The sequence below is a fragment of the Emydura macquarii genome, unplaced genomic scaffold (assembly GCF_026122565.2).
Source record: "Emydura macquarii macquarii isolate MOO-44397 ecotype Brisbane River unplaced genomic scaffold, CSIRO-AGI_Emac_v2 contig_1644, whole genome shotgun sequence".
NCBI classification, from domain to species: Eukaryota; Metazoa; Chordata; order Testudines; family Chelidae; genus Emydura; species Emydura macquarii.
This window is the reverse complement of record NW_027131781.1, coordinates 805,747-830,287: the sequence shown is the minus strand read 5'-3', so window position 1 is coordinate 830,287 and position 24,541 is coordinate 805,747. Positions and strand designations below refer to the sequence as shown.

General features: G+C 66.1%; 1 protein-coding gene across 2 annotated transcripts; it reads right to left on the bottom strand.

Moving 5' to 3' along the window:
• Positions 1-766: 766 nt before the first annotated feature.
• On the bottom strand, positions 767-23,095 carry MAN2A2 (mannosidase alpha class 2A member 2). Of its 2 annotated transcripts, XM_067555403.1 has the most exons (24): positions 22,891-23,095; positions 17,569-17,720; positions 16,369-16,626; positions 15,972-16,116; positions 15,583-15,754; positions 15,007-15,134; positions 12,938-13,111; positions 11,967-12,153; positions 11,664-11,841; positions 10,990-11,192; positions 10,532-10,714; positions 10,253-10,367; positions 9,902-9,969; positions 9,468-9,633; positions 8,380-8,616; positions 8,192-8,308; positions 7,909-8,023; positions 7,630-7,763; positions 7,307-7,448; positions 6,504-6,637; positions 5,983-6,060; positions 5,310-5,504; positions 4,342-4,452; positions 767-3,999 (listed from the first exon to the last, which is right to left on the bottom strand). In XM_067555403.1, exons 2-24 carry the CDS (start codon positions 17,698-17,700, stop codon positions 3,844-3,846), a joined length of 3,528 nt encoding a protein of 1,175 aa, XP_067411504.1. In that variant the 5' UTR covers positions 17,701-17,720; positions 22,891-23,095; the 3' UTR covers positions 767-3,843. The 2 variants fall into 2 exon arrangements, with proteins under 2 accessions (XP_067411504.1, XP_067411503.1); XM_067555402.1 differs by lacking the exon at positions 5,983-6,060.
• Between the last annotated feature and the right edge of the window lie 1,446 nt (positions 23,096-24,541).

The following is a 24,541-nucleotide window of genomic DNA, read 5'->3' as shown; positions in this document are numbered from 1 at the left end:
AATGGCACCCACACACAGGCCTTGTATGCACAGAGGGTTGTAGGGCGTGGCAGGGCTAGCAGGGGGGTGGGATGTGCTCAGGTGTAAGGTGAGGGGCCCCTTGCCTAACAAGCTAATAACCCCTGTGCCAGCTCCTGGCAGGGCTGCGACATGGCCGCACGCGCTGGTGCAGCGTGGCTCGGGGCATGGCAGGGCAGCATGGCTGGGGAGCACATCGGCAGCGGCAAGCTGGGCTCTCAGAAGAAACCTGCAGAGTGGGGGAGGGGCAGAGGGAGAACCAGCCCAGCTCCCAGCACTGCCCTGCCCCCACCCTGCAGTAGGGTCTTGGGCCCCCGCCAGGGGCTCCATTAGTGACTGCCCAGAGCCTGCGCTGCTAATTGCTGCACGTCTCGGTGGGCACCCTGCAGCTGGAGAAGGGGATTAGCGCGCCAGCCCCTTCCTGCTGCCAGCTCATCTCCTGCGGTCACGTCACGGCCTGCCCCACCCCAGCGCCACGCACTGACAGAGCCGCCAGCCCCCGGGGTGCGCTGCTCACGCTGCTGGCTAGCCCCTGCGCCCTGCCCCCGGCTGCCAGCACAGACCTGCCTGGGTCTGTGCCAGCCATTGGCCGCTCCCCTCTGGCCTCGTGCTTCAGGCTCTCTGCAGACTCAGGCAGGCCTCCTGGCCCGGTTAGCTGGGGGCCCGTCTGGGAGGGCCTCCCGTGCCACGGGGCTGGAGCAGTGCTGTGTAGGTGGCACTATACTCAGGAGCAAGCCATGCCCCCAGGTCACTGCCCAGCCCCAGCTCTGAGCTCCCACCCCATGGCTCGTGTGGGGTCTCCTGGTGCCCCACGCTCACAGCGCTGGGACAAGGGGGCCCGGCCAACAGCCTGCAAAGCGTGCTGAGCACACGGGGCCCAGCTCTGCAGGGACGGGACGGGACGGGACGGGGCAGCTGCTGTGGGGAAGGCTGGCAGCCAGACGTTCCGGGGCACTGGGGACAGGAGGCAGGCACGTGGCATGCCAAGAGCAGAGACAAACACGGCACCGCGCAGCCTCCTGCGTGCCCCCTGGGCTGGGAGCTGTGCTCAGCGCCGCCAGAGGCAGCTGCGGGCAGGCGGCTCCCAGGAGCGTGCCTGCTTCCTCCCTGCCTGGCAGTAATCAGAGCTGGGGGGAGCAAGGGGAGCAGCGCCACGTAACGACACTGGTCCCCACAGCAACCAGAGGTGCCCTGGAGGCTGCTCCTGATGGCAGGGCTTCCCTGCAGCAGTCGGGGCCAGGAGCAGTGGCAGAGGCACGGCTGCAGAGAGCCACATTCAGGGCCCGTCCCACAGCCCCCAGCTGGGCCAGGGGAGCAGCAGTGAGGGAAGCAGGAGCAGCCCCGTGTCCATCCGGCTTGTTCTCTTCGGCACCAGCTGTCTCCAGTGCAAGCAGAGCCCTGCTGCAGATGGCAGTGGGATAACCTGCCTGGACAGGCCAACCCCCAGCTCTGGGTGCAGCAGCTGGGCTTGGCCCCTGCCCTGCAGGAGGGAGCCAGATGCCTTCTTTGTACCCTCCCTTGCTTAGCTGGGGGTGTTCTCATTTGCCATACAAACAGTGGCTTCTTGAGCCAGTGGCAGTGAGTTCCACAGGCCACGTGTGCACTCGCTCAGGTATTCCCTTTTGCTGCCTGTCAATTCCCGTGGGTGCCCGTTGTACTTGTGTTGACCACGGGGGGTGTTCGTAGATAGAATACAGCTATTCAGGCCTGCCTGTAAAGGCCCATGTTTTGTAAGTATCCTTATCATGAGCTGCTTACAGGGGTGCAAAGCGAAGAATCCGAACTGCAGGCCTTCGCTCGCTGTGACGGTCCGAGGCCTGGCACTTCGGCGGCCATAAGCTGGGAAGCGTGCGGTCACACACGCACATTCCAGCATGGCAGACAGCTAACACCCGGCTGCTAAGAGGGTGATCCCGGCTAACACCGCCAGCTCACAAGACGGTCCGAGAATGTTTAAGGGACGCCTGGCTTGGCAGCGTTCTGCCTGGCGAAAGCACTACGGTAAAATCCACACTCCTCGGTTTGTCTTTATGGCACCCAGTTCTCTCTCCTCTAGCTGGCGGCTGCAGGGCTGAGTGTGAGCGGGCAAGCGGGGGGCTGCGACTGGGTACACAAGGGTGTCACAGGATGGTAGGCTTGGTTAACGAACCCGAACCCCCTTGTCGATGGTTAAAGCCAGGATTGGGCAAGACACATTCTAAAACGGAGGTGAGGCAGGACGTAGGGCGGGGGAGGTTTATTGGTGTATAGGACTAGGGGGTCCCGCTGGACGCTTGCTTGACAAGATCCCAATAAACCTGCCGTGTTGCCTGCTGCTGGCTCTGGGCTTCTGCTTCTGCCAGCGAACTCGGGACTGAAAGGACGGGGCCCTAACACTTGTGTTGTCACCCAGGGGAAGAGCAGCGTCCGGTCGCCTCCCTGTCCGGGTCTCTGCTCGCCATCCCTCTCCACCACGCCCAGCTGGGTCTACTTCTGCTCCAGCCGCCCCGGCAGCCGACAGGTCAGACCGGCCAGGGCAGGCAGGATCCCGCGGTGCCCGCGTGCTGCCATCCGGAATGACCGATGCTCCAGTCTCTGATCAGAGAACAGCTGGCTGGAGGGGAGCCTGCCTTGGTTCCCGGGCACAGCTCAGCCCCTGGAGAACGGCCGGAGTACAGCTCCCGGGGGCAGGGGGGTCTAGTAAAGAACAGCAGGACCCTCCCTTCCCGGCTGCTCTTCAAAGCCAGGAACAGTGGGTGGGGCCACTCGCGCCTTAGCGCCCCCGGCTGGGCAGGTGCGGGGCTCTGGGCTGGGGGAGGGGCACTGGCTGGGCGGGCGCAGGCTCTCAGGAAGGGCTGGAGGGGACACTGGACATGGTGGGCTCAGAGTCAATGGAAGCCGCAATGGTAACCTGCCCCGAGCAGGAAATGGAGGAGGAGCGGGCGCCCATCAGCTGAAGGGAAGGGAGCAGAGGCCCTTGGACCCCCCCGAGATCGCATCCCCCGGCCCTGTTCAGGGCTCTCCCCATCTGCTGGCGCCAGCAGCAGCCTGCCAGAGCCACACACCAGACACCAGGCAGGGCAGCTGGAAACGCCTTTTGTTGCCTAAAAGCTCATGATGAACTCAGGGAAATTCACAGCCTCCAGTTCCATACAGTGTCCATTAAAACCACGGCCCCCTGCTCCCACCTCCCGCCCGCACCCCCATCGCCCAGTCCCCTGAAGCAGGATTCCCTGCCATCTCTGGGAACCACCGCCAGACCCACGCAGTCCAGCAGGCTCCAGCACCTGCCCATCTGCCCCACGACCCGGGGGGACAGGACGGAGACCTGCCGGCAGAAGGAGAGATGGGAAATGGACAGGACGGCTTCGTACCGCTCTGGAACTCAGCAGAGATTCCTGCCACAGCCAGGCACCCCACCAGGGAGCTGCCACTCGCCTCCTGGCCAACTCAGTGGCATCCGCAGCCGGGAACGCACGGGCCAGCCTGCCGCCTTCCTGGCCTGGGCCGAAGCCAAGCACCTGGCTGAGCGTCTGCAGTGCCAGGCTGAGCACGGGGAGTGGCCTGGGACCCTCCGCGCTGCCTGTCCCACGTGTGCCCCAGGCCCTGCTTGGCCATTTGCAATATTATTTTAAAAGGCAGATTAATAAATAATGGAGGCAGCTGCTCCTGCAAGTCCGGCTGCCTCCTGTGCACCCGAGGGAAGCTCTGCGCCCCGCCCTGCCCCACCCAGGCAGGGGACGGCTCCCAGTTGTCCCGGCAAGGTGGAGCAGCCCTGCGCCGTTCCAGACGACCGCCTTTCCCGTGCTGCGTGGCTGCTCTGCTCCTCTGCTGGCCGCCCGGGCGCTACCCCAAGTGGATGCGGAAGGTGGCGATCTCCATGGGGTCCATGTGGATCACGGTGCTGTTGGGGGAGGCGGCGCCCAGCGGGTACATCAGCGTCAGCGAGGTGGGCTGCAGGGACCCCAGCTCCAAGCCGTGGAACAGGCTCCCCAGGGAGAACTAGGGAGAGAGGAGAGGTGCCTGGTGTGAGGGGCTGGAGCCTCCGGCTGTGCCCAGCTCTGTGCTGGGCAGGTCCCAGACAGCAGGCCCGGAGCCGGCACCGAGAGCCAGCCACCTTGGGGGGTTGTGAGAGGGGCCGGATGTGACGGAGAGCCCGTGCCTGGGAAGGCAGCCTAGACTAGGTCCAAAGCACACTGCTCCCTGCTGCTGGGCCAGTGTGCATGCGGGAGACCTGTCACCACCACAGCCTTCCCGCCCGCTCCCAGCCCCCGAGCAGGCCTGGGCTCAGCACCAGCACCAGGAGGGTCAGCTGCCGGGCTGCGGGCCGAGTCCCAGACCTACCTTGCCCTGGCTGGTGCTGCAGTTGAAGCCCAGGTGTTTGGCTTCCAGGCCGCAGTCGAAGCCCTTGCGGTGCAGGATCAGTGCCATCTCAGCCGAGGGCAGCTGGTCGTCCTGGGCCGGGGAAGCAGACGCATGTTACAAAGCCCCACGCTGCTGGGGCCAGGGAGGTAAACGGATCATGAGGCTGAAAACAGGATGTTTGTGCTTGGATTTAACCCACTCCTCAGCGCCCTGGAAACCTGCTCAGACCCGAACTTCTCCTGCCACTGCTGAGCCGCCAGCCATGCCCCACGGCTACGAAACAAAACGCTACCTGCTCCGGACGCCTGGGCTCAGGTCGAGTCGCAGCACCGCTAGCGCTTCCTCCTTGGCAGACAGCAGTGCCACGCCGAGCCGAGCCGAGCCGAGCCGAGCAGCCAGGCAGGGGGACGGATGCAGAGTCCAGGAGAGCTCCAGACTGACGCAGCACCTGACCTCTCCCTTTCCAGGCACCCTTTCATGCACTGCATCACCTCCTGGCTTGGCTTGGTCACCCCGGCAGTCCCCGTGCAGCAGGCTCTGTCCACATTGCTTTACCGCATCTCTCCTTCCTTAACTCACCTGGTCCATGGTTTGTAGATGGGTCCCTGGCTGTTCTCCCTCTTTTCAGCTGGCTCAGACATCCTGTCTTTTTAGCCTAGCTACTGACCAGTGACTGAGCAGATTTAGCACAAACATCTTGTTTTCAGTCTGATGATTCATTTACTGCCCTATGAAACGAGGTCTTGTTTACTGACGTCAGCCCAAGGGGTGGGACAGCCGGGCCGAGGGCCTGATCTCAGCTGTGAGCCTGCTGTGATGATGGGGACCATCCCCAGGGCCTACGGTCTGACCCCTGGTGCCGCCCAGCCCATGCACACAGATGGCACCAGCGGTCAGGCTGCTGGGGCCAGGGCGTGGGGAAGGGGGAAGGGGGGCTGGGCTCTCACCTCGGCCTGCAGCGTCCGCAGGTTGAGGATGTGGAAGTCACAGGGGACGGTGGCGGAGAAGGGCTTGAAGGACCTGAGGGTCGGGGGCGCCAGCTTCTCCTGAGCAACTGGCATCGCCAGCACCTCCACATTCAGGTGCATGGAGGTCATGTGACTCAGCAGCGAGGGGAAGCTGATTGGACGACTGTCCTGCACCTGCAAGAAGGGCAAGCACCTGGGCTGAGAGGTCTGGAGCAGCCACACACTGCCCTGGCAGGGCCCCTCCCGCCTGGGCTGCTCAGGAGGTTCCCCAGCAGGGATCAGCACAGGCCCCCCCGACACCCCGATGCAGGCAGGGCAGGTGGCCGGGCGCCTGAGCAGCAGCACCAGCCCTGCTCCAGGCAGCAGGGGCTCCAGAGGCTGTGCCTGGTCCCCCCCTTCCCGGTGCCTGAGTTTGCTTGGCTGAGAGTAAAGCAAACTGGATAAACCCAGGCTGGGGCAGGGCAGGACTGCGCCATTCGGGGCTGGCACCGTGCCCCCGAGGCCCCCACTCCTCCTCAGCCAGCCCGCCCTGGGGCCAGCGCTCCATCCCGTGTGCAGCACACAGGCCTAGTCTACCGCCACTACGGCTCTGGCTAGCCCCGGGGCAGGGCGCCCCAGCTAGTCACCAGACAGCGCGGCAGCCGGCAGGTACCTCTCCGCTGCCCGTCCTGGTGCCGGGGAAGGGCCAGGCTCTGAACACGGAAGCCAGTTTGGAAAAGAAGCCGGAGCTCTGGGTGGGAGCAGGGCAGGTGGGATGAGAACAACCAGGGTTGTAAGAGCCGCGCGGCGAAGTGCCAGCCCAGAGCCTGCCCTGCGGGGCATTCGGGGAAGCTCTGCGCCAGGTCGAGACCCAGCCCCCTCTCCCGCTCGCAGCACAGCTCCTGCCCTCCCCCCACGAGGCAGGCCCCCGTCTCCACCGCGGTGCGAGCACCGCTGGGGAGGGACGGCGCAGCTGGCTCACAGCTGCACTGCACTGCTCTGCTGCAGGCTGGGCCAGGGAAGGGAGGGGACCCAGTGTCCAAGCAAAACCCCCGCTGGAGGCACTGGACACACCGGGCTCACTGTGCCGCCCCCAGGGCTCACCCCCCAGCACTGCGCTGGCCCCGGCACCCCTGTGCCCCCCGGCGGCCAGGAGCAGAGCGGCTGTGACTCCCCCAGGCAGGCTCCCCTCACCGTGTTGGCCGTCGTGCGCCGCTCCAGCAGCAGGCGGAAGCGGTTGCAGGTTCGCTTGTTGTCCTTCAGCCCCTGGCCGAGGCCGCGGTTGTCATCCTGCATGAGGCGCCGGTCCAGGATCACCTCCAGCTGGCCTGCGGGGCGCAGGGGAGAGGAAGGGGCCAGCAGGGCCTGAACACCCAGCCCTGCCCACACCGGGCCCTTCGCAGCCACCAAACCCTTCCTCCCACCGACACGGCCCTGACCGGGGAGACCCAGGACAGGAGCAGGGGCCACTCCAGGCCCGGCAGCTGCTGGGGCAGCGAATGGAAGAGGGGACGTCTCTCTCCCGGAGAGCTGGGGCAAGGCCCCCCATGAGCCACTGCACAGGGCAGGGGGCTTCCCCCGCCAGGAACCGTTCGGCCCTTGGCTCCGCGTCACCAGAAAGCCAGAGCTCTGCAGCACAGACCCCTAGCGCCGCACTGGGCCCCGGGGCCAGCGCTGACTGCCCGGGGGGAGCGCGCCTTGCCCCGCTCCCTGCCCCACAGCGGCCCCTGCCCTGCCCTGGGACCAGCACTGCGTGCGAGGGGAGAGCGCGCCTTGCCCCGCCCCCTGCCCCACAGCACCCCACAGCGCCCCCCGCCCCACTGGCTTTCCCTGTCTAGTTGGGTCCAGCCTGGCCCTGCCGACTCTGGGTGCCGTGGGGGCGGCAGGGCTCCAGAAGCTGCCGCCAGGTAGAGGCTCCAAGCTCAGACCCTTCTGGGCACTGCCCCCCACGGGAAGCCCCGCAGCCCCGCTCGCAGCTCCCTGCCGTCCCCACTCACCACTGCTCAGGCTGGACACCCCCAGGGCCTGGGCCGTGTGAAGGGTCAGGCGGCTCTGCGTGTCCTGGATGTAGGCCATGGCTGGCATGGGGTAGAAGTTGGCCTGGAGAGGCAGCTTCTTCAGGTACCTGCGAGGCTGGATCTGCCGAGGGACGGGAGATCAGGAGGTGCAGCAGCCTGGCTCAGCGCCAGGCAGCGCTCCCCTCCTGGGGCTCCAGTCAACGCTGGCCCCAGGGGGCAGGGCAGAGCCCGGGGGGCAAGCGAAGGGAGCGGCCCTGGGGGGCAGGGCAGAGCTGAGGGGAGCGGCTGCGGCTGGGGCGCACCTGGAAGCCGTTGAGGTCGGTGAAGAAGGCGTCGCCGCTCTGGATGCCGGTGCTGAAGCGCAGCGCCATCTCCTTGTTGACGTGGTCCCGGATGTCCACCAGGCAGGACACGTCCAGGGACAGGCCCTCCACCCCTGCGAAGCAGACGACCGTGAAGTCGCCGGGGCCCCGCTGACCGCCAGAGACACCGAGCGCTGCAGGCCACGCAGAGGCCCCAGACGTGGCTCTCCCAGGCCCCCCGGCTCCCGCAGCACAGCACAGAGCCGGCCCCGGCCTCACCTGGCAGGTTGTAGAGCCGCACCACCTGCTGCACGTGCTGGAAGTAACTAGCCACCTCCGAGAAGAAGGGTCCTTCCGTCACCCGCACCACGGGCGGCTCCTTGGGGGCGTAGGGCTGCGAAGGGAACCGGGCACCTGACACGGGCGCAGGCACCAGGTGGGGGAGACGCAAGAGCCCAGACCCTCCACCCCATCCCTGGGTCCCACCAGCCCCCCAGGCCCGTCTCCTCCACAGGCTCCAGCTGCTCCTAGGACCCCCCCCCGGCTCCCCCTTGTGCTGTACCCTGGCGTCGCCGTCCGGCAGGAAGAGATAGGCCCCGCTCTTGTCCTTGGAGCTCCTGGTGCCGTAGACGAGGAACTCGCTGCTCAGCTTGTGCTCCTCGCCGGCCCGCCGGACGCTCTGCAAGGGAGCAGGCAGGCAGTGAGCGCGCGCGGCGCCGGCCCTGCCCCACCGCCCGCCCCCGCGCTCACCTGCAGCAGGCCCGTCAGACCCGAGAAGCAGGCCTGCATGTGCTGGTTCTCCAGGCAGAAGCTGGCGGGGGCGGCGGGGACGACGCGCACGGGGAAGGGCTCGCGCGGGCGCACGGGCAGCTCGCGCCCGTGCAGGTGGAGGTGCACGGAGGACACCAGAGTGGTGTGGCTCTCGAACGACTTGTGCAGCTGCAGGACGCTGAGGCCCAGAGCTGGCAGCCGGGCCATGACGGACACCTGCCAATCAGAGGGGAGACGTGGTGGGGCCCGGCCCACGGAGCAAGCGCCCCATGGACCCGGCAGGGCTCAGCCCTGGGACGTGGGAAGAGTCCTCACCTGGGGGAGCAGGCGTGGCCATGAGCTACAGCCGGGGAGAGCTCAGCATCCACACAGGGGGCCTGCAGGGCTGTGTGCTGGGGGGTGCGAGGGTCTGTGGGGCGGCGGGGGCAGGCTGTGCAGGTGTGTGTGCCGGGTGTGTTAGGGTCTGTGGGGCGGCGGGGGCAGGCTGTGGGGCTGTGTGTGCCGGGTGTGCGAGGGTCTGTGGGGCGGCGGGGGCAGGCTGTGGGGCTGCGTGTGCCGGGTGTGCGAGGGTCTGTGGGGGGGCGGGGGCAGGCTGTGGGGCTGTGTGTGCCGGGTGTGCGAGGGTCTGTGGGGCGGCGGGGGCAGGCTGTGCAGGTGTGTGTGCCAGGTGTGTTAGGGTCTGTGAGGCGACGGTGGCAGGCTGTGGGGCTGTGTGCCGGGTGTGCGAGGGTCTGTGGGGCGGCAGGGGCAGGCTGTGGGGCTGTGTGTGCCGGGTGTGCGAGGGTCTGTGGGGCGGCAGGAGCAGGCTGTGGGGCTGCGTGTGCCGGGTGTGCGAGGGTCTGTAGGGCGGCGGGGGCAGGCTGTGGGGCTGTGTGCTGGGGTGTGTTAGGGTCTGTGGGGCGGCAGGGGCAGGCTGTGGGGCTGTGTGCTGGGGTGTGTTAGGGTCTGTGGGGCGGCAGGGGCAGGCTGTGGGGCTGTGTGCCGGGGTGTGTTAGGGTCTGGCTGGTTTTGCCCGGCTCGGGGTCTCCCCGATGGGGTGTGGGTGAGGCCGCAGCCCCCTCCCGTACCTGGTAGACATCGGGCACCATGTCCGTGGCCGAGCTCCACTGGGCGCTGAGCTGGACGGCCAGGGGCTGCCCCTCCTCGGAGAGCACGCGGACGCGCGGGGAGCTCACCAGCAGAGAGACGACGCTCAGCCGCTCCTGCTCCAGCGGGTTAAACACCACCACGAACCTGCACGGGGACAGCGCTCAGTCACAGCCCCGACGGCCCCAGCCCACGATGGCCCCTCAGCCCCCCAATGGCCCCAGCTCTGACAGCCCCTCAGCCTCCGGCCCCCAATGGCTCCTGCCAGCCGCAGCTAGAGCGAATCGAGGGCTCAGTCCCAGGGCAGCCCCCGGTCCCCCCCGCACACAGCCAACGCAGGCCCAGGCCCAGCCCCGAAGGCCGGCCCCCGGCCAGGCCCTGCCCCAGCCCGGCGCAGGGGCCCGGCGGCTCCTACCTGGGCGACGTGTCCAGCTTGATGACGGTTTTCTCCGGCAGCGAGTCCTGGTTGAGGCGCGTGTCGTCCTGGCAGCGAGGAGCTGAGTCAGTGCCGTGACGCCCCCCCGCAGCTCCCTCCAGCCCAGGGACTGCTCCAGACACAGGGGCAGAGACGGGCGGGGGCAGGATCCCTCTTCCCCCAGGGAGAAGGGGACAAGAGCTGGGGAACGGAGGGGTTTGCCCCCCAAACACAGGCAGTGGGGCACTGGGGGGCAGTGGAGCTAAGGTTGGGGCTGGAGTCTGGGGTCCGGCGCGAGGCAGCCAGGGAGGCTGAGATCAGGACCGGGGCTGGGGCTGGGGCCGGGCTCACCGTGCTGAGGAAGGGCCTGGCGGGGTCGTAGCGATAGGCCTCTGTGTCGCCCAGCACCAGGTAGTGCGCGGCGTTGCTGATGACGCGTTTCAGGTTCACCAGGGCGTGGAGCAGCCTGGGCCGGAGCCGCGTGGGAAAGCAGAGCGAGAATCAGCGTGCCCACTCCCCCGCCAGCCCCGCCCTGCAGAGAACCCCTCCTCCACGGGGACCCCCCGCCTGGCCCCACGGACATGGTGGGGCTCCTGGGAGCTTGCACATTCCCTGGGCCCAGGGCCGTACCTGACACCGTAATCCACCACGACGGCCTCTTTGGCGGTGCCTGTGATGGCGTCGTGGTGCTGGAAGAGCCCCAGGGCGCGCCGGGCGTCGGTCAGCAGCGCGTAGTCCGAGAGCGGGTACCTGCTGTCCATGCCAGCGTGCCGGGCGTGACTCAGCGCGAGGCTGTACAGGATCTCCGCACCACTGGGCCGGACACAGACCCATCACCCACAGCTCCTCCCCACGCAGAGACCTGCCCTGAGCCCCCGTGCCCCTGCCCCACATCTCCCCTCCCCGGGCCCTGAATCTCCTCCTCCCAAATCCCCCTGCTGTGTGCCCTGAATCCCGGCCCACCGACCCCCGTCACTGACTGCACTCAGCTCCTTCCAGCACAGTCCCTCCCCTGCCCCCAGCCCTCGACTCCCGCCCGGCCCCCATCACCGCTCCCAGCTTCTCCCAGCCCAGCCCGGCCTGCTCACCGGAGATGGGACTCCAGCACGCGGTCCATGCTCTTGTAGAAGGGCCGGGAGGTGTAGTAGCCCGTCCAGTAGTGATCCTCCCGGTCCGCGTAGGAGAAGAAGTCCCCACTCAGCACGGGGAAGCCAGGCGGCTTCATCCCAGGGACGATCCCGGTCTTCTTGGAGAGCGCGTCAAAGTAATCGGAGAGGGTCCCAAACTGCGCCTGCAGGGAGAGCGCGGCGCCATGCCGCTCGTGAGATAGGCGGGGACCCTGCCCTGCCGCCAAGGGAGCCCCCCGGGACTGCGCCCAGCCGAGGCCTCAGGATGGTAAGAAAGCACCAGAGCACCTGGAAAGCGGGTCATTGGCAAGGTGGGAATTCAGACAGCTACAGCCCCTGGCATCCCGCAGGGGCGGGCGGAACCCCCCCCAGAGCCCCAGGCATCCCGCAGGGGCAGGCAGGGCTCCCCCCCCCCCAGCCCCGTGGCATCCCGCAGGGGCGGCCCCCCCCCCAGAGCCCCCAGCATCCTGCAGAGGCAGGCAGGGCTCCCCCCCCCCCCCCAGCCCCTTGGCATCCTGCAGGGGCGGGCCCCTCCCAGCCTCCTGGCATCCGGCAGGGGCGGGCGGGATCCCCCCCAGGCCCCCAAGCTGCAGTCCCTTTTGCCCCAGCCGTCCGTGGCCGGAGCCGCACGAGACCTGCACATGCAGGTGGGGGTGGGCGTTGAGGAAGTCGAAGAGGCGCTGGTAGTTGAGGAACTGGGCGTCCCACTCCTGGGGCTTGTCGTAGCGGAAGTCATCTCCCAGGGGCACCAGCAGCACCTTGCTGCGGAACAGCTTGGACTTCTTGCGGTACTGGTCCAGCAGGAGCTGTGCCCTGCAGCCAACAGCAAAGCAAGGTCTTAGGGCGCACGGGCGGGGCGGCGGGGGCAGGGAGCGCGCCCCGCCGGCAGCCGGCCGGGAAGGCTCGGGGCGCTGGAGCGGCGGGCGCGGCTCACCCACCGTTCAGCCACATTGGCCTCCGTGATGGCTCTGGGCGGCACCTTCCACGGACAGTTGATCCTGCCCCCAGGCAGGCGCTTGAAGTCGAACTGGCAGCAGATCTTGGGATCCGGCCCGCAGGTGTGGGGCACGTCGTAGCTGTAGAAGGGCATCATGTGGCAGAAGATGTCGGTGCTGGAGGCTGGGTCTGCAGAGAAGCAGCCAGCTGAGTCCAGGTGCCCAGCCCAAGTGGGAGGGGGCGTGTGAGGGCCAGGGCACGGGGGCACAAGAAGGGACTATGGACGTTCAACCAGCGCCCCCGGAGCACACGGGAACCAGCCCGACGCAGAGTGTCTGTCTGCGCGTGGACCTCACAGCTGAGGGGGAGGGAGATGTCCTGGCCGGGGCAGCACCAGGCGAGTCCCCGGGAAGGCAGCACCCACAGAGCCTGGGCCTGGCCCAGCTTAGGGAGATGGGGAGCAGCCAAGGGGCAGAGGAGACAAACTGGGGCAGAGCAGCAGCTGCTGGGGCACAGGGCTGCCCACTGGCCACTTGGGCGCTGGCTAGCAAGTCATGGCAGATCAGATGGGCAGCCAATGTGTCATGCCCCCAGGCCACGGGCGTTTGCCGGGGGGGAGCCACCTGGCCCCATGAAAGGGCCCCCAGACCAGCCAGGAGAGGGAACCCCGGCACCACAGCCCAGCAGAGGAGGGGAGCCCAGCTTGCCTGCACCCCAGCTCCGGGCCACGGCAGGCCAGGGCTCTGTGTCTGGAGGACGCTGGGACCCCAGCTGCACACAGGAACAGGGGCAGCAGGGGGGGCCTGGCAGGGCAGGTGCAGCTCAGCACCGGAGATCCCTAGAGCCCTTCGGGGACTGGGACCTCAGCCCACATCCAGCCCCTCACCCCATATCTGCCCCCAGTCCCAGGCTGCTGCTCCCGCCACAGCTCCCGGTCAGCCCCTCACCCCACACCCGGTCCAGGCCTGCTCACCCCAGGTCTGTCTCCACATGAACTCCAGGTTCTGGGTGGCAGCGAAGTGTTTCTTGATGGCGTAGTGCACCCTCTGGATCAGCATGCTGGTCAGGTTGGCGCGCCTCAGCAGGTAGGGCATGGTGGAGCTGTGCCCAAAGGGGTCGACAGCCCAGCCAGACCGCGGGGTCACACCTGAAGGGAACCGACATGACGAGCAAACACGTTAAGGCATGTTGCCCCCCAAGGGACAGGCCCCTGCACCTCAAAGGCACTGAGTGAGAGCAGGTGGGGATGGCTGGTCCCATTGCCTGGGAGCAGGAAGACCAGGGAAGGATTAAATGACTTCTTTGCTTCACTTTTTACCAAACAGGTTAGTAGCGATTGGACGCCTAACACTGTGCGTGCAGGGAAACGAGGTCGGATCAGAAGATAAAAGAGGGAGAAAACGAGTTAGAAACGACTTAGACAAGTTAGTTCACCAGGGCCTGATGAAATACAGCCCAGAACACTGCCCGAGGAGATCTCTGAGCCAGGAGCGAATAGCTGCAAAAAGTCATGGAAACGGGGATTCCAGAGGACTGGGAAGGGGCAAATCAGTGCCAGTCTGTAAAAGGGGAACAAGGACAACCCGGGAATTACAGCCCAGTCAGCTTAACTGCAGCACCCACACAGATATCGGAGCAAAGACTCAAGCAATCAGTTTGCAAACACCTAGCAGACAATCAGGTGATAAGTAACAGTCAACGTGGATCTGTCAAGAACAAATAGTGTCAAAGCAGCCGAACAGCTTTCTTTGCCAGGCTAACACGCCATCTGGCCGGGGAAGGAGGGGAAGCGGTAGATGTGCTATATCTTCACTTTAGCAAGGCTTTTGATGCTGTCTCGCATGACCTGCTCATAAGCAAACTAGGGAAATAAAACCTAGACGGAGCTATCACAAGGTGGGTGCACAAGTGGTTGGAAAACCATTCCGAGAGTGGTTCTCAGTGAAGCTGGAAGCGCACATGGAGTGGGGTCCTGCAGGGATCAGTTCTGGGTCCAGTTCTGTTCAATATCTTCATCAGTGATTTAGATAATGACGCAGAGAGAGCGCACTTACAAAGTTTGCGGATGGTACCAAGCTGGGGGGGTTGCCAGTGCTTTGGAGGATGGGATTAAAATTCAAAGTGACCTGGACAAACGGGAGGAACGGTCTGAACTAGACAGGATGAAATTCACAAGGGACAAATGCAAAGTGCTCCACGTGGGAAGGAACAGTCAGTGGCACACGTGCAAAATGGGCACTGAGTGCCGAGGAAGGAGTACAGCAGAAAGGATCCGGGGTCACAGTGGGTCACAATCAAAATATGAGTCAACAGTGAAACCCTGCTGCAAAAAAAGCCAACCTCATTCTGGGCTGTGTCAGCAGGAGTGTTGTAAGCAAGACACGAGCAGTAATTCTTCCACACTGCTCCGTGGAGACAGGGCCTCAACTGGAGTGTTGTGTCCAGTTCTGGGCACCGCATTGCAGGAAAGAGATGGACAAATTGGGGAAAGTCCAGAGAAGAGCAACAAAACGATGACAGGTCTAGAAAACCTGCCCTGTGAGGGACGATTGAAACACCTGGGTTTGGCTAGTCTGGAGCAGAGCAGAGCAGACAGAGGGGACATGGTGACAGTTTTCAAGTAGATAAAGAGTCGTTACGAGGAGGTAAATTAGCAGGAAGCAATGGGCTTAAACTGCAGCAAGGGCGGTTTAGGTTGGACATTAAGAAAAACATCCCGTCAGGGTTGTTACACACTGGGATAAATCGCCTGGGGAGGTTGTGGAGTCTCCGTGGTTGGAGATGTTTAAGAGCAGGCTGGACAGACGCCTGTCAGGGAAGGTCTGGATAATGCTTGGTCCTGCCTTGAGGGCCGAGGACGGGACTAGACGACCTCGCGAGGTCCCTTCCAGACCTACAACTCTATGACTCTCTGGGCGTGCAGTCCCGGACAGAGGCAGGACACCCAGCTCAGAGGCCCACAGCCAGCTCTGGCCACGTTCACCCCTACGAGGAGACAAAGGCAGGGGGTCTGCACTCACCCCAGCTCTCCCCGTCACTCACCAATGTTCTTCTCCAGCCACTGGTGCCCCTCGATCAGCTGGTCAAGCATGGCGAAGTAGTGGGAATTGGCCTCGTCCGGCATCACCCAGCCGCCCGTCACCATCTCCAGCTGCCCATTGCCAACCAGCCTGCGGGGGGCGCCAGAGAGTTAGGGGCAGAAAGACAGCCTCCCATGCCCCACAGCCAGTGCCCCAGCCAGCGCCTCGCCCCACAGCCAGCACCCCAGCCAGCGCCCGGCCCCACAGCCAGCACCCCAGCCAGCGCCCGGCCCCACAGCCAGCACCCCAGCCAGCGCCCAGCCCCACAGTCAGTACCTCGCCCCACAGCCAGCGCCCGGCCCCACAGCCAGCAACCTTCCTGCAGGCACATCCCAGTCAGCACCTCTGCCCCACAGCCAGCACCCCCTCCCCACAGCACCTCCTGCAAGGGGCTCCCACTGGCAGCCCCTCCTGCCCCTCTCCCCAGATGGTGCTGGGCAGGGCACCGTAGCCGTTTGCAGGGGTGGATGACGGGCGCCGTATCTCCATACGGTGCCCTGGGCTGGGGAGAAGGGGCACTGTGCCGTGGGTCCCCTACCTGCGCACCGCAGCTCGTTTCTGGGTGCTGATGTTGTCCCACCACTTGGCGAAGAAAGAGATCTCCGACCAGACGAAGCGGCGGCGTGGGTCCTCCTGCAGCTTCAGCAGCATGCTGTTCAGGATGTGCTGCGTCTGGTCCGAGTAGTACTTCTCGAAGGTCTTGATCCAGCCTGCACAATGAGCCAGGGCAGTGACTGAGCACAGAGCCCTCCCTGAGGGGCTGGGGGGCCAGAGGGCCATGCCCAGCACCCTCCCTCCATGGGGCCTGAGGGGCCAGAGGGCCATGCCCGGGGCCCTTCACCAGGGGACTCTCTGCAGCTCAGCCCAGGGGACTGAGCACAGGGCCGGCGCTCCCAGGCTCCAGTCGGTTCCCTGTGCCCCACTCACCTGGGTCGTTGTGGGAGTGCGGCACCACGAACACCTGCAGCGGCTCCGCGTCCCACTCGTGGGGCTCGTAGGTGATGTCAAAGCCCTGCTTCCACACACCGCCATCCTGGTTATCGAAGGGCAGCAGCGAGAACACGGCCAGCATCTGCCAGGGCAAGGAACCAGGCTCAGCGGGAGCAGCCGGCACGGGGGAAGCCAGCCCTAGCCGCAGCCCCCACCACTGGGACGCTCGCCGGGTGCGCTGCAGCCATGTCTATAAGCTCATTGCTGAGAGTTGCACCAGGAGACAGATCACTCCTGCCCCAGCCCTCCATGGCAGCACGGGGTGCAGGGCCAGATATGCCAGTCCCCTGCCCCCCCCCCCCCCTCCTGCCTCGACCCCCCAGCCCTGGCTCACCTGCAGGTCTGGCTTCTGGTCCTTGCCAGCCAGCGCAAACTGGCAGTCCTGTGGGGAGACGGAGAAGAAGCTGGGCCGGCTCTCTGGGGGCAGCACCCAGGAGCCGTTGGGCGTGTGGTAGGGCAGTGCCACTGGCTGCCCCTCCGCGTTGGCCGTCAGCTCCAGCACCGAGTCCTTGATGTGGCTGATGATCTGGTGGTTCTCCTCCAGCAGCTGCTCCAGCTGCTCGATGCGGTTCTGCAGCACCGAGATCTGGCTCTGCCGGGTCACAGACACCTCGGTGAGAGCAGCCCCGCCTGCGAGTCGCTTTGCAGCCAGCCCACAGGCCACTCTGGCGACACACCCAGACATGCCAGGGGGCGGCTGCCCATCCACCAGCCACGAGGCACGGCGACAGCTCCCAGGGTGCAGGTCGCGCAGCCGCGACCCAGAACTAAGGGGTCACTGGATCCTCCCGACTCCACATTCGCCCACATCGCTCGTTTCCCGCACACCGTTTGGATTTCAGCCCCCCCCATTCTCCAGCCACGAGCGGCGGGTGCGATGGCCAGCGGGGCTGCCCTGGGAGAGCCAGTGCCGGAGCCCGGCAGCTCACCCGAGCAGCAGCTGCTGGACTGAGCCTGTCTGCACTCTGCGGGGAGCCGGCCAGGGGCTCAGCAGGGCGCTCCCCCCAGTCAACAAAAGGCCCCCATGCCCCAGGGAGGGTCTCGGGGGTGCTATACTGCAGAGAGCGGGGGGGGGGGCCGCTCTCCCCAGCAGTCAGTGCCCCAGGGTGGTGCCAGGCGCAGGGCTGCCGAGGTACATCCTGCACATAATGCACAAAGGCTGTGCTGTAACCCCCCAGCAGTGGCTGAACACCCGGATCGGGACCCACCTGCCCTCCCTGCCACAGACTGCGGCACAGCTGTTCAACAGCTGCCACGTCCCACCCGAGGGGGCTGCATGTCAGTGGTGGGTGAGCAACCCTGTCACAGAATTGACACGTGCCTGGTGGTCAACCCTGGGACGTTTCTCCCTCCTGGGGTCTAACTCCCAGGGAACTGAGATTCCCGGGGCCCTCAGCACTCGGCTGGCCCTCGCTCAGCCTCCTTGGGCTGCCAACACAAGGCCAGGCGAGCAAGGGGGCACTGCCCTACTGGTGCCACGGGAGGAGAAGGCGAGAACCCCTAGCCCCACTCCCTGGGCGCCATGGCCACTCACCCGTGGGAAGTTGCCCCCGCTCTGGTGCCGGGCAGGGTCATGCTGCACTCGGTCCAGCATCAGGTAGAGGGAGAAGACGGCCACGCAGAAGATGGCAGCGCCGCACACCGTCACCTGCTTCTTCAGCTTCATCCCGGGGCGCAGGGACTGACCTGCCACCAAGTCATCAGGACAGCCCGGTCAGCGCACCATGCCAGGCCTGCTGCCCCACTCCAGCCAGCCCCACGGACGGCCCCTCGCCCCCACTCCAGCCAGCCCCATGGACACCCCCAAACCCCACTCCAGCCAGCCCCCACAGCCAGCACCTCGCCCCCACTCCGGCCAGCCCCCACAGATGGCCCCCAGACCCCACTCCAGCCAGCCCTCATGGACAGTCCCTGGGCCCCACTCCGGCCAGCTCCTCACCCCCACTCTGGACGGTCCCTCGCCCCCACTCCAGCCAGCCCTCATGGACAGTCCCTGGGCCCCACTCCGGCCAGCTCCTCACCCCCACTCTGGACGGTCCCTCGCCCCCACTCCAGCCAACCCGCATGGACGGCCCCTCGCCCCCACTCAAGACAGCTCCCACGATGGGCCCTTCACCCTGCACTTAGGCGAGCGCCCCCAGACAGGCCTCTCGCCCCCCCAAATGGGCCCCTCGCCCTCCCACTTGGGCCAACCTCCCCACCAGCCAGGCGCTTCCTCCCCACTCCACCCGCCTCCACTTGGGCCAGCCCCTCAGGCAGGCTTGGGACATCCCAAGGCCTCATAGGGGGCCAGGGCCCCTACATGGGGGGGAGGGTACACTTTACTGGGGCCCAGCCCAGGCTGCAACCCTCATTACCATGAGGAAAAAACTGAGGCTAAATTGTAGCTCCTGCCTGAGGATGTTTCTAGAAATGTATTTCCCTGGGTCTGTGTATCTAGTGTCCAGGTCTTGGAATGCGAAGCAGAGCACAGATTCAAAGCACCCAGAACGTTTGTGCGACGCTCCGTTCAGTCCTGAAATACGCAACACAGCCTGGGGAAGTGGAAGCAGCTTCTAAATGTCCACTTCACACGTACCCTGCAGAGCTTTCTGAGAATTTGCCTTGTGAATCTTCAAGTCTGCGTTTGGAAAAGAGTATAAACTACCCTCACGTGTATCATGAAATGAGATTTACACAAAACAACTGCAGCAAGGTTCCAGTGAAGTGTGCTGAGCCCGGCGGATTTTCTGCACACTGCCAGTGACTGTGGCAGAGGCTGAAAGATGTTTCAGCAAGCGAGCGCCCATCACAAACTGCAGGCGTTCTGCAATGGGGCAAGGACGGTTAAGCCACCCAGCTATCTTGTCTATTGAGCGTGAACTTGCAAGAGAAATTGACTTTGGGGGCTAATTCCTGATTTTGCAATGAAAAAGGCCAGAAAAATAAAGCCTTAAAGTGAATTGGCCTAATTCTAAAATCTTTGCACTCACGCTGGTCCGTTAGAATCAAAAAATCAAGACATTGACAGGATACAAGACCTTTATAATGACCAAAAAGATCCGAAATAGTCAGCAAACGTGTCGGCCTCTCAGGCTGGCTGTTGTGTTAAACAAAAATAGCAAAGAGGGGGCATTTTTCAGCAACGTAGAATATGTAACAGTAATTTCAGAATTCAAACCTTCTACCTGGCGCATGAGATTGTACGTGTGGGACGAGGGGCTGTGGTGTCCGTGTGGGAGGGAGCCCGTGTACAAGTTTGTACTGGGCCCGAAAAAGTTATGGTTGGGCCCTGCAGGGGCAATGGGCCCGAGGCAGAGAGGTCAGAGTTGAGGCCAGCCGGGCAGGAGGAAGATGAAGGACTCTGGAGCCAGAGGAAGGAGCAGCCTGACCCAGGCTCCATCTTGTCTTGCACGACCCCAGGCTGGGGCTGCCTTCCTCCTGCCATGGGCTCTGGGGGCGAGCACCCCACTTGCGCCCATGCCAGCCAGGCCCCCTCTGCCAGCGAAGGCCTCCCCAGGGCCAGCGCCCTCATGGCCCAGGCACGGTGGCTTCGATGCGGCCGGCTAGAAGTAGTGGCCGGCCAGTGAACAGACAAGGCCGGCCTGTGCTCGGCCCATCACAGCACTGTTGATGCTGCAGCCCCTCCCCGCCCTCCTGGCCTGCCACAGGCTCCACAGCCCCGGCTGTACCCCCCCCACCCCCACAACACCCCCGCATCCATTGCAGGCACAGGAGCTGTGCCCTGCGGTGCCCAGCGCTGCTCACAGACTCAGCACGGGCGACAGGCGGGAGCCGGGCGACGTGGGGTCTCCCGCCAGCCTGGCCTGCCCACCCCACAGCGGCGACACCGCCCTGCCTGCCTGGAGCCCAGGCTGCGGGGCACCCACGGGAAGCCCGTCCAGAGCAGGTGGGCGCCGGAGCCTGTGCCCACGCCGGCCAGAGCACAGCTGTGCCCTAGTTAGCCTAATCCCGCCCGCAGGGGAGCCAGGCCGGCGGTATTTTTAGCCCACGAAGCCTGGGACGGTGCCAGAGGAGGAGCTGGGCAGGGAGCAGAGTGTTAATTACACCCTCCCCCGCTGCACCACCTGCCCCCCCCCCACACCCCTCACTGCAGCCCCACACCCCTTCCCCTGCGCTGCACCCCACCTTCCCCCGCGCCCACCACCTCCCCTCCCCCACACTGCAGCCCACACCCCTCGCTGCAGCCCCACACCCCTTCCCCCCCACTGCACCACCTGCCCCTCCCCCTCCAGGGGTGCTGCGAGCCATCGGACCCACTATAAACCCTGTATATGATGGAAACCACTTCAAGTCAGGGAGTGGGGCAGCCCCCCCTGCACCCCGAGCCCAGCACCTGTGTCTCCCTCCCTCACTGCACACCACACCCTGCCCCACCCCGTCACTGCCCCCTCACCACTCCTCTGACCAGGCTCCGGCTAACCACATTCAATTTCAGACTGGTGGGGAGGGGGGGAATTAACCCCTGGGGCAATTCAGCGGGGGAGGGTGGATCCTCTGCAGAAGCTGCCCTGGGCTCAGCCGGTGGCACTGGGCTGGCTGCAGGAGCTGCGGGGCAGGAACTGTGGGGCAGCCGGGTGCTCCAGGAGGGCAGCTTAGCCAAGGCCAGTGCTCCCGTCTGGTCTTGGACTCAGCCTCTGGGGCAGGAACGAGGGAGTGACTAATGCACCTGCCCTGCCAGCTGAGCAAACATGGGGCTCCCCCGGGGGTCCCCAACCCTGCCAGGGGCAGCAGCCAGCATCACCCTGCAGAATCCAGCCAGAGGGAAGGAATGGCTCCCAGCCCACCCCGTGAACTGGCCCAGCAGCAGGAGATGCTGATGGCACCTGGGGGTGGGGCTGGGGAGCCGGAAATCCCCAATCCACAACGCACAGCAGCTGCCACCCAGAGGCTCCCAGGGCTCCCCGACCCTACAGCCCACCCCCAGTCCCACTGCACACACGGGGTCCCCCCAGGCCATTTACGCCACCCCCGAAAGAGGAACCGCAGCTCTGCTGGGATGCTCCCGGGGCCAAGGACTCCTGCCATCCCAAGGCCAGCTAGTCACCATCTCTGCCCACGAGCCGCTCCTGCCTCAAGCCCTGGCGTGTGTGTGGGGCGGGTCCCTGCCAGAAGCAGGCTCTAGGCAGCTGGAGAGCCAGGGCTTGGCTCTGCCTGGCACCGGGCCGCTGAGGGAGGCAGGAAGCCCAGAGCAGGAGCAGGAAGGAGAGAGGAACAGGCAGAGCGTGGGGCGAGAATGGCGGATGTGGCACGGCCCCCGAACGGGGCAAGAGAGCTCAGGCTGCCGGGAAGGCAGGGAGTGGCGAGGAAGATGGGGTAGCGTGGGCAGGCCGGTGCCTGTGAGGGAGGGGGAGTCCGTACGCCAGGCTGGCTGCAGTCAGGAATCCCGCTGTGAGGAGAGGGGCGGGCACAGGCCGGCTGAGACGAGAAGGAAAAGGTGCCTAACAAATGGGGGTAGAGCAGGGTCAGCCCAGCCCGGCTGCTGCAGCGGAAAGCGGCGCCCAGGAGATCAGGGGCTGCCGGGGAAGAGCTGACGTCCTTCGTTCTGCCTTCGACAGCTAAGGTGTGCGGGCGAGGGCAAAGCAGTGCCTGCAGCACAAACCGCCGCAAGACAGGAAACCCCGCGGGTGAACGGCCGCAGACTGCCGGCAGGGCCGCCAGCGCTGTTCTAGGCCCGGGGCTGATACGTTCCTTAGTGACCTGGAGGGGGCGAAGCACAATTCAGAGATGACACGAAGTTACTCAGGTTTCTTGGGACCAAAGAAGGCTGTGAGGAAGGAAGGACAGAGAACCAGGCAGCCTGGTGAACGGGCAGCATGGCGGCAAAGGCGGCTCCCGCCAACGAAGAAAGTAATGTGCACGCCTAGGCCCACGCCGTCGGGGCTAAGCCCGGTCTGGTCACTCCCTCGGCCGCACGGCCGGACGCGGGACACGGGGCAGATGGCCATCGTCTGCCCCAGTCTGGCCGTTCCGATGTTCTTCAATTAACAGGGTCAGCCCAGAAAAGGGACCTGGGGTCCAAGGAGCCAGCTCAGAAAACCCCTGCTCAATGCACAGCCAGCCAGAGGTGCGGGTGCTGCAAGAACAGGACGGAGAGCAACACGGCCACCTTCCAACGCCTTCCTGCCCATCTACGGCGCGGCCTCACCTGGAAGCCGGGGCAGCCGGGAGCCAGCAGGAGCGGTTCAGAGAAGGGTGGTGGAGCGCCAGGGCCTCGAGAAACTCCTCCCGGAAGAGAGACCGAAGAGACCGGGATGGCGACGGCGAGGGCAGGTGGTGACAGCAGCCCGTCCCCTGCCCGGTGACACCGCCGGGCACCCCGGGCAGAGCCAGCGCAGCAAACGCCCCGCCAGCACCCAGCGCCCGCAGAGCGCGCAGCGCCGGACACGGGGAGACACTGGGCTAGGCCTTGGCAAGAGTCACACCAGACAGACAGACAGACAGACAGCCCGGCCGAGCCGCGGGCCAAGGGATGGTGGGGGCCGCCCGGCCGGGGCCCCGGGGCCGGGGACACGCCGCCCACCTCTGCTGCTGCGGAATCCTGCCCGGCCGGGACCCGCCCTGCTCCCGGCCCGGACCCGCACCCGCCCTGCCCCCGGCCCGGCCCGGCCCGGACCCGCCCTGCCCTGCCCTGCCCCGCCCCGCCGGCGCTGCGGCCGGGGCTCGGCCGGGCTCAGGAGCTGTCCAGCCCGCAGCAGGGCCAGGCCGCCCGCAGCCCCCGGCCGCACCGCGGGAGCCCGGCCTGCGCCGCTCGGTGCCGGGCCCTGGCCAGCCCCGGCGCGGGTCGCGGGTCGCGGGGCCCCCCAGGCCGGCAGCGCAGCGCCGAGGCGCGGATCCCGGGCCCGGCTCCCCTTACCGCCTCACCGCCGCCCGCTCCGGCTCCGGCTCCGGGAGGCCCGGGCCCGGCTCCGCTCACATCCCTCCGCCGGGCCGGGCCGGGCCGGGCTCCGCTCCCCGGGCGCCCCGCTGCTGGGCTGGACGCGGCCTCTGCTGCCGCTGCAGCCGCCGCCTCCGCGCCCCGGGCTGCGCCCGCTGCGGCTACGACCGGGCCGGAGGCTGCGATCGGGATGTGCCAGGCCCCTCCCCGCCCGCCGGCCCCTCCCCCGCCTGTCCGTCCGTCTCCGTCCGTCCGTCCGCGCGCCTGTCCGTCCCCCCCCCGCCTGGCCGTCCGTCTGTCCGTCCGCCTCCCCTCCCCCGCCTGTCCGTCCGTCTGTCCGTCCGTCCGCCCGCCTCCCCCGCCTGGTCCGTCCGTCCGTCTGTCCGTCCGTCTGTCTGTCCGTCCCCCTCCTGTCTGTCCATCTGTTCCCTGTCCCCTCCCTCTGCTGTCTGTCTGTCTGCGTCCCCTTCCCCCATCTGCCTCTGTCCTCTTCCCCTGCTGTCTGTCTGTCCCCCCCACGCTGTCTGTCCCTGCACCCCCATCTCTGTTTCCACCTGGCCGGGGGTGGGTGGGTGTCATTGGCACTGACCTGGGCGCTCCCAGTGTGTGTGTGTGTGGGGGGGGGGGGGGGGGCTGGCTACCCTGCGACCCCTAGGAAGACATCCTGCCCTGTGCGGACAGGGGCTGTGGGAGCAGCAGTACCAGGCGGGGCTGTGCACCCCCCCCCCCCACCATGACACTGCTTGGCATGGGAGCACACGCGTGTGCATGCACACTCTGTCCGCACTATCCCCATGTCGATCCGCCCCCGCTTTGCCAGTGGTGCCAGCCTTCACCGCCCATGGCCCATTGCCACACACAGACCTCCAGGCTCACTCCAGGCTGCCCCGTGTGGAAGCAGCCCCCTGACCCCCTGCAAACCCACCTCAATGTGCCCTTCAAAGCGCTTGGTGATGGCCAGGCAGCTGGCGCGCCGCATCCCTGGCGTCATGCTGTGCCCGCCGGGCTCTCCGTCCATCGGTGTCACGGAGCCACAGGACCGATGCTGTGCCCCAGCTGTGAGCCGTCCCTTGGCAGGGCCCCCCAGTGTGCCAGACCTCAAGGAGGGGTCACACTTTTCCACAAGGGGCGGCCGTGTGGGCTCCGAGCCTCTGAGCCCAGCGCTGCAGCCTGGAGCCCCTCAGCGTGAGCTCTGCCCGTGCACAGACTCGGGGCCAGGCGCCTCCGCAGACACTCGCACTGCCAGGGCCCAGGCAACCTTTCCAGACCGGCAGGTTCATTGGTCACCTGGAGCTGGCAGCAGGAAGTGTGGGGGAGCACGGAGCCGTCAGCCTGGCCAGCGCAGGCCGCCATGCAGCCGAGCGGCTGTGGAGTCTCTTCGCCTCTCTCTGTTCCTGTGCTAGTCCCAGCTCAGCGCCCATGTCTGTGCGGGCCCAGGTCTTACCCACACCTCCTCTCCATCTGCGCCCAGGGTACTCCTGCCTGCTGCAGACACTGCAGAGTTCACGGGCAGGCTGCTGGCAGCTCAGTGTGGGTAAGGGTTGGGGGGGGCAGAGGAAGGGTTCCCATTGTCCTGGACCCTCCATTGACATGGTGTGTCAGCCAGTCCCAGTGACCAGTTCGTGTCACC